Here is an 8078-nt window from a genome sequence, read left to right as displayed (position 1 = left end):
TTGCCAAATAAATGAAAAAGTTCGTGATTAGAAGTACATACGAAAGCTACTGATTGCCATATGCAACGTTCGCACTTTTATAAGCACTTGTAAGATGTAAAAAGCTAGCTTGCCGGTGCTGAGTCAGGAAACCTGGGTATCTGATTAAGGTTGAGTATTTAAACCAGCGGTGGTCTCTCGATCAATCTGTGTCTTGGAAGTGCGCTCTTTCCGCAAACATGAAGAGCGTTTTGGGAATTTTATGCTTCTGGCTTTTGGGTAAGAAATTTTCCTTACTCGAGTGAAAGAATCAATTTTTAACTTGTCGCTTATACTTGGACTTTTTTCTCAATTAGCTGGACCAGGATTTGCTTACCAACCGCTAGGTAAGTTAATAGGTCAAAAGTAACGCGGGATTTAGGTTACCTTCAATAAGATTTAAATGTTAAGAAAAGCGTGATTTTTCTAGCCTACCAGCCATCTCATACCTATGTATACGAAGCGGAGAGTAGATCGGTGGCAGCCATCCCCGGTCTGGATGATCAACAAGTCTCGGCCTTTTCCATGATATATAAAGTCCTCTTACAAGTTGAAAGTCCCGAAAAGATTTACTTGAGGGTAGGCTATCGCGAGTGGAAAATAACTATAAAGTGGGAAAAGCAACCCCTAATAATATCGCGCGATTCGGTTTTTAGCTCAAGGATGTCCGTACAGCCCGAGTGAACGACGACATTCCCGGGTCTTACGACGAGAATGACTTCACCTTCCATCACACGGTAGCTCAAGAGTTCGAAAGGCATCTTTCGAAGCCAGTGGAGATTTCCTACCAAAATGGATTGGTAAGAGCGTCAAATATAAATATTAAAATTAAGAAAGTGGTATTTTAAACTAAAATACACTCTCAGGTCGAAGAATTCCAAGCCGACGAATCAGATCCCGAATGGTCGGTGAACATCAAGAAGAGCATCATCGCTTTGTTCCAAGTGGACTTGGCTAAAGCCGGTCGACCCGTCGCTTCCCGATTTGGAAACGAAGAGCCCAGCATTCACCCCGACGCTTCCCTTTACAGCGTTTACGAAGTTCGTCATTTTATCCCTATACACACCGAGATTAATTCGTAACCCTCCGCTAATCTCATTTTCTCTCTCCGCAGGATGGAATAATGGGAGAATGTCAAACCAACTACCACATTCAGTCAATTCCAAGTCTGGATCACCCGCGCACTTCGCGAGACGTTCTTAACGTCACCAAGGTGAAGAACTACCAAAACTGCATGGACCCTCCGAAGTTCGGATACCACAACTTCCAAACTCAAGGATGTCCGTCTCAATGCAGCACCTGCAAACAAGAGTCGAGCCCCAGAGATTCTCCTCCCGTCCCTGGTTACCCACCCACTTGGAACTTCGGAGAGTCCGACTACCCAACTGGATGCCCATACGGATTCCACCCCGTAAGATATAATAACGAAATTTAGCGAGTATGTGGAGATTCTAACGACGCGTTACGGTTCTTTCTTTAGGATCACCAACCCGTCAAAGCTTACTCCATCGTTCAGTACAACATTAGCTCCGCTTCCAAAAAACCCGCCATTGAAGACATCGTACACAAACACAGAATCGTTTACGGACTCAACGGAAAAGAACTCACCCTCTTCTCTCTGTACGACGGATTACATGCACTGTTATCGTTTTACCTTGATCTACATAGTGCCTTTCTATTCCAGACAAACCTTCAATTTGACACACGTCAGACCTAGTAAAGAGGTTCACGGCCCTTCCAAACCAGTGAAATACGAAAGTTTGGCCTACGAGTTGCCCGACGCCGATGACGAGAGCACCCCGGAAGAAGAAAAGTTGGAACTTCCATTTATGAGCATCTATGGTGAGATTGACCAAGAACAATTGGAACCCCAAGTGCTGCAGAAATTGGAACAAATCGCCGAAGACATGATAACCGACGACCCTTCAGCCTCCGAGAAAGCTGGCCCCAAAGTCCTCCAAGTTTTGGACGTTATCACCGTCATGTACCTAGATTCGTTAGACGAATTAACCAGAAAATTAGCGGTACACCACATTCAGAAGCCTTCTCGAAAACAACAGTTAATGAGGAGCATTTGGTTGGAAATGATCGGACTTTGTCCCACTAACGAATGCGCCAAATTATGCGCTGTTCTGATCAAGGCAAAACGTATCACCAGCTTACAATCCGCCGCTCTTATAGAAGCCATCGGAAAGAACTTGGCAAACCCGGATCTTGAAGTTATTCAGGACTATATGGTACATTTCAATTATCCACCACTATTGATTCAAATATAGAATAATGATTACGCGTCTAAAATTCACTCGTAGGAACTTCTCGACTCTCCACAAATAAAAGCTCAACGTCGTGTGCGAAACTCTATGGCCATCACTGTCGCTAAACTCATCGACCAGGCTTGCGTAGACCAGGAAATGAGCAACAGTTGGCAATCCGAAGGCAATGATGAGAGCGATTCGAAAACACCATACCAACCGCATCACCACCAACCTGACTCCCACAGCCAACCACCAAGTCCTCCTCGCAGACAACCTCAACAACCACCACGTCAAACTAAACGACGATTTGCCCGAGATGTCACCAGTAAATCTCAAGATCCATCCAAATGCACTCCTCAGCAACTTCAAAAACTGCTCCAAGTATGACGAGTTGCGCAAAATTTCTTATTACCAATAATTGTTTTTAACAAATTTCGTGACTAATTTCTAGCAATTTGGCCAAAAATTGAAGCTGGCCAAAACACCAGGGGCAATAGCCATTTATCTTGAAGCCTTAGCGCACACAACCGCCCCCGAAGCTCTCGTCTTTCTCGAACCCTACGTTACAGGAGAGGCACCGGCTTTGGATCAGCTTCCCGACGATGAATCGGACTTTCTCAGCACCGTGGCCATCTACGCCCTTCACCACATTGCCAACCAACACCCAGAAGAGGTTCGTTAAAAACAGTGCGGTTTGTAGAAAGTCATTGAGACTAGAAATGAAACTACTGTCGATACTGATAGGTTCTGCCAATTGCTGTGGGCATCTACTTTGACAAAAGCAACGATTACACCCAACGTATCGCAGCTTTCTCCGTAATTATGAACTCCGAGCCTTCCCTTCCTACTCTGCAACGAGTTGTTGCCGAATTGGACGACGAAATTAACAACCAAGTCGGTAGCTACGTCGTTTCCAGTCTTAACGACATCGCAAACTCGACCGTTCCGTGCCAAAGAAAGCTGTAAGTATCGGAAATTTTCACGGTGTTTAAAACAAATTATAATGAAACAAATGACGTCCCTTTCAGGGCCCAGAAAGTGCAGTCGATTATCAGTCAAGTGCCAGACGAATACGACGACACTGGAATTCAATACTCACAATCTTACATCGCCGATTTCTACGATGGTAAAAAATATCGTATTGATAAAACTATTTAAGTTCTCGCTCATCGAATTGTCGTAATTCTCAGATGATCGGGACTACGGAGCGAGCCTTAAGGTCGATTGGGTAGCCAGCAACGAATCCCAAGTGCCAAGAAGCGCTTACTTGTCCATGTCGCATATTTTAGGACCATTCGAAGACGAACTCCTCGAAGTAAATTATTATTAGTCACTAACTCTCAACCATCGACGCCTAAACATATTGGTGGTTACAGGTGGGATACCAAGCTAAAGGAATCGAAGAACTTTGGGAAAAATTAACAAAACCCGGTGGAATTCTGAGCCGTTTCCTCTCCCAAACTGGAAGTACTGTTGACACCAAAAACCTCCACGGTCTGCTCGATATCGTTAAGGCTAAGGTATTGTTAAGGCGACTTTCATAATAGGCGTGCTTGATTTCTAATTACAAATATGTTGCACTATATGATATAAAGATCCAACTGCAAGAGTCTGATGTGATAATTCCGCGAGCAACACTTTACTACAAGTTATTCGGCAGAACTTCTTACCTAACCTTGGACGAAGCATGCATCGTTGACTTAGTCGAACAACGTAAAATATTTCTAATATAACTTGAAATTAAACATAACGAAATTACCTGAAACTAATTTCTGGCTTTCTTGCAGTTATCAACTGGTGCAAGGAATTTGATTCGAGCTCCGGAGTATCTGGCCAATACACTAAAATCTACATGCCATCCTCCTTGTTCTACGTACTTCCAAACGGAATGGGTTTGGCAACAGTATTTAGCCACCGAAACCCCGTCATTTTGTCACTCAGCGTCAGCCAATCTAAGGCTTCTTCCGGAGACCAAAAAGAATCTCCACTGAATTCGGCTTTTGCCGCCTCTGCCATCATCCACCCAGAGTGAGAATTCATGAAATGGCCGAAGTTGAAAATCACTACGACGTTACGATTCTAATTTGATCTAAATGCTTCCGTAGGTTGCACATTTCGTCGGTTGTTATGGCTTACTTCGTCAATCCCGTTGAAGATCAATTATACGGAGCCGCTGTCCACCGAGTTTTCGAAGTTTCAACTCCCGCCGTCGTTGGTATAGCCGTCGACCTACAAAAGGAAACTTACGCCTTGTCCGTGAAACCCAAATTACCTCACCGCGTGGCCCACGTAAAAACTACTCCCTTTACTTTCATCACCGAAGCCGTTCTCATCGGAACCCCCAAGGCGGAACTGATGGACCAAGCCAACGAAATCGAGACCCTGCCTGAGCCACTCAAAGTCGGTAATATCAACGCGTTTCATCGCACGAATACGAGTTATACGTTCCGCTTTTCTCCATAGTTTGACGATAGATACCCATCCAAAACTTGGGGACTAGCTGTACGTGTTCAATCTCGAGACGAAAATCCTTGGGCCGATATGCCATTCTGGCTAACGCAAACCGCTTATCAAGAAGGAATCGCCCAAGCGCTCATCGAAGCGATTAAAAACCCTGAATTGAAACCCAGAACTCATCAAGTCTATCTTGAACCGGAAGTCAACGAACCCGCCTCCCAAGTAAGAATATTGCGCGATTGAAAACTTCGATAGCTAAACTAATCACTTTTCTTCGACCCGCAGTTTATCTTGACTGTGGACTACGACAGAACTCTTAACTTACACGGAGCCGTTCAACCGGTACAACCTGCTCCCGAGGACGAAGAAGAATGCGACGAAGACGACTTGTTCCAGAGCTACGAAGAGGTCTTAGGAGGCCTTTACGGCAAACAATATCAAATGCCCGACGCCGAGAAGACCGTGCAAGATCTGATCGAAAAGACCAAACCTACTTGGAGCCCCGTTTTAGGTCAAGAATCTGGCCAAGTCACCCCAGCTAGTGTTTCTCACTCTTGGGCGGCCACAGCCGTTGTTAAGGGATCCGGAGCCCAAGCTAAACACATGGCCGCTAAATTCATTTACAGTCATACCTTGGACCACCGAGTTATTTGGAGCCAATTTTACGGACACAAATCTAGCGTTTACCAAGGAAAGGCACCGCAGCAGGTAATTGCAAGATTTCGGGACGCGTTAGGTAAGAGTGCCGTATTGATGGTTCTATTTAACAAATCCAGATGTGCGCCAGCTTGGTCGTCGCTTACCCTCCTCAACCAAACCCCTTTTATTTGGAAATGAACGCTCTACGCTCGCAAAAAGCCACCATTCGCGGAGAAATTGGTTGGGGATACAGAGATTGCAGCAGCGAGAACCAAATTTTGATAAACGTGAGATCAGCAGTTTTAAAATGAATAACAACGTAAAAATCCCTCCCTCTTTTCCTCTCAAAATGCAGGGTGTGATGGAAAAAACCGAAGAACAAATGACCAGCTCTTCAAACATTTACTTGGACACTCCCGAAGGCCAACAACAATTGCCATGGTTCTACCAACAATGCGAGCTTGACCGACAAGATGGAGAAACTTTAAGTTACGCCTGCCAAGAAGCTATCGATCACAGCGCCATATTGAACAGAGTTGACTTAGAATTCACCACCCGCAGAGTAAGTGAACGAGTGTGGGAGAGAACCGACGAATCGGGTATTTAAAAGCGCAATTTATCTTTTCAGTTGACAGCTGGTTTACATAACCTCACTCACAAAGTTGACCTAGCGGTTAAGTCTTACTTGTACCCCAACATGGAATCTAACCCCTTGGTTCGTAACGAAGAAGATACCCTCCGTATCGTCTTCGAGTCTATTGAGCAAATCGAAGACGTTGATTTGACTAACGTCTACGTCTACAAACCATCCGAAAACATCGAATTCTCGAAGTTGTACACTCCTCTGTACGAGCCACCGAGTACCGCCGAGAGTTTCCTCGAACAATACGGAGATCAACTCTTCGACGGAGAATACAATGGTAATTCGATTCCCAAATTTATTTAGGCCGAACGTTATTTCTAAGAAACCTTTTTCGTCACAGCCGAGTGTTACGTAATGGAAGACTACTTGCGAACCTTGGACAATATCACTATCGAACTGCCCGATAACAAATGCGAATATATTTTGGCCCAGGATACCTCAGCCTCCCAAGACTTTGTTATCTTAGCTTCTCAGATCGACTTGAAGGCCAAAACTAAATCCATCTCTATCGCCGCTGCCGGCCACACCGTTAAATTGTACCCTCCTGTCGGTGGAAGATTTAGGGTTGTTCTTGACGACGTCGACCATCACATCACTCCTAAAAACTCTCAAATCGTAGACTTTGATAAGGACAACGAAATCATGATCTACGCCCAAGAAACCGTTTCGCCCGGATCCCCCAGCGTTCTCACCTTGAAATACTACGATTTGGGACTCGAAGCCCAATACGACGGAAAGAACTTCATCGTCCAGGTACTTCAATTTTCCAATAAAACCTAATCTTTTTCGAGTGTCATTCGCTAATCCAATTACAATAGGTTCCTCGAGACTACAAAGGAGATATCGCTGGTCTCTGCGGTGACTTCAACGACGAGCAGTTCCAAGAATTGAGCGGCCCCAATGGATGCGTTTATGTGAATGAAGAAGACTTCGCTGCTAGCTACGCCATTCCTGGCCAAAGTTGTCCATCTCCACCTAAACCCAAAGGCCCAGCTTTCTGCCCTCCCGGAGTTCAACGACCTAAACCCAGATACAACGAAGTTTCTGAAGAGGAGGAAGATGATGAAACTCCAAACCAAGACAAACGTCGCCCGGGGAAACAACCTGTACGCGATGAAAATTCTCACCCCACTCCATCGAGAGCTAACCGACGACAGTGGGAAAATAAACCAGAAGATCAACCTTCTCAATCACGACGACAATCGCCACAAGGAAGACAGCCAACGTCTCCCCAAAGAGGCCCAGATTCACCACCACGACCATCATCGTACTCCCCCAACTCTGAAGAGGAAGAGGAATACCATAACTCAAGGCCGCAACAAGCACATTTGCCAAGACAACAACCTTCCCAGGCGGGTCAGCCAACTTCCGAACAATCCGAAGAGGAATGGTCCGAACAACCAGCTCAAAAGAGTCCCCAAACTCGTAAGTGACTAGCGAAAATAATCGTTTAAAAAAAAAGGCAACCAAATTTCGAGTCTCTATTTCTACTTATAGCTAAACCACAAGGGCCACCAAAATGCATCCAGCAGACTACCGTGGTGAAACAAATCGGCAGTCAAACTTGCTTCTCAATCCAACCAGCCTACGAGTGCGCGGATGAATGCGAGCAAGAGGGAACCGTTCAAGTGAGACTCGGCTACAAGTGCTTCGGCAAGGATAGCGTAGAAGCCCAGAAATACAAGCAACAGGCTCAAGAACACGGCGTCGTGCAGAAGCTCAATGACCAGCCCAGCGACAGAAGTCTACCCACCAGCAGCGCCAAAAAATGCGTGCCTGCCGAATAGAGAAATTATCAAACACCTTAACGTAACAAACGATGTGTAAAAATACTGTATGAAAAAAATTAATATTTTAAATAAACTATGAACCAATACTCAAGTACGATTTTTTCGCAACATAAGACAACATGTCATCAAATATAGGTCGCCAAAGTATGAAATTTACAAATATAAAGTATGAAATTTACAACTATAAAGTATGAAATTTACAACTATAAAGTATGAAATTTACAAATATAAAGTATGAAATTTACAAATATAAAGTATGAAATTTACAAATATAAA

At 44.6% G+C, this 8078-nt stretch overlaps 1 protein-coding gene across 1 annotated transcript; it reads left to right on the top strand.

Annotated features, from left to right (window-relative positions):
- Positions 1 to 218: 218 nt before the first annotated feature.
- LOC149933055 (vitellogenin-3-like) lies at positions 219 to 7876 on the top strand. The gene is made up of 25 exons (XM_090157227.1): positions 219 to 258; positions 336 to 365; positions 449 to 597; positions 675 to 818; positions 885 to 1058; positions 1133 to 1429; positions 1499 to 1638; positions 1703 to 2255; positions 2328 to 2654; positions 2725 to 2946; positions 3018 to 3235; positions 3302 to 3399; positions 3464 to 3588; positions 3650 to 3793; positions 3869 to 3986; positions 4061 to 4301; positions 4379 to 4673; positions 4737 to 4952; positions 5016 to 5438; positions 5507 to 5656; positions 5725 to 5931; positions 5998 to 6289; positions 6353 to 6765; positions 6831 to 7437; positions 7510 to 7876. The coding sequence occupies exons 1-25, from the start codon at positions 219 to 221 to the stop codon at positions 7797 to 7799; spliced, it is 5913 nt and encodes a 1970-aa protein (XP_090013353.1). The 3' UTR covers positions 7800 to 7876.
- Positions 7877 to 8078: the final 202 nt, after the last annotated feature.

This window comes from Leiobunum rupestre, chromosome 8, assembly GCF_980474605.1.
Source record: "Leiobunum rupestre chromosome 8, qqLeiRupe1.1.hap1, whole genome shotgun sequence".
In the NCBI taxonomy this organism is placed as follows: Eukaryota; Metazoa; Arthropoda; class Arachnida; order Opiliones; family Sclerosomatidae; genus Leiobunum; species Leiobunum rupestre.
This window is presented reverse-complemented; position numbering and strand designations above follow the sequence as displayed.

What these genes read in the sequence shown, in the direction of transcription:
- LOC149933055 (XM_090157227.1), top strand. Translation starts at nt 219, where the DNA reads ATGAAGAGCGTTTTGGGAATTTTATGCTTCTGGCTTTTGG. An exon ending in GCCCATACGGATTCCACCCC is followed by an intron (nt 1,430 to 1,498) that starts GTAAGATATAAT and finishes TTCTTTCTTTAG; the next exon opens with GATCACCAACCCGTCAAAGC. An exon ending in CTTCGACGGAGAATACAATG is followed by an intron (nt 6,290 to 6,352) that starts GTAATTCGATTC and finishes TTTTCGTCACAG; the next exon opens with CCGAGTGTTACGTAATGGAA.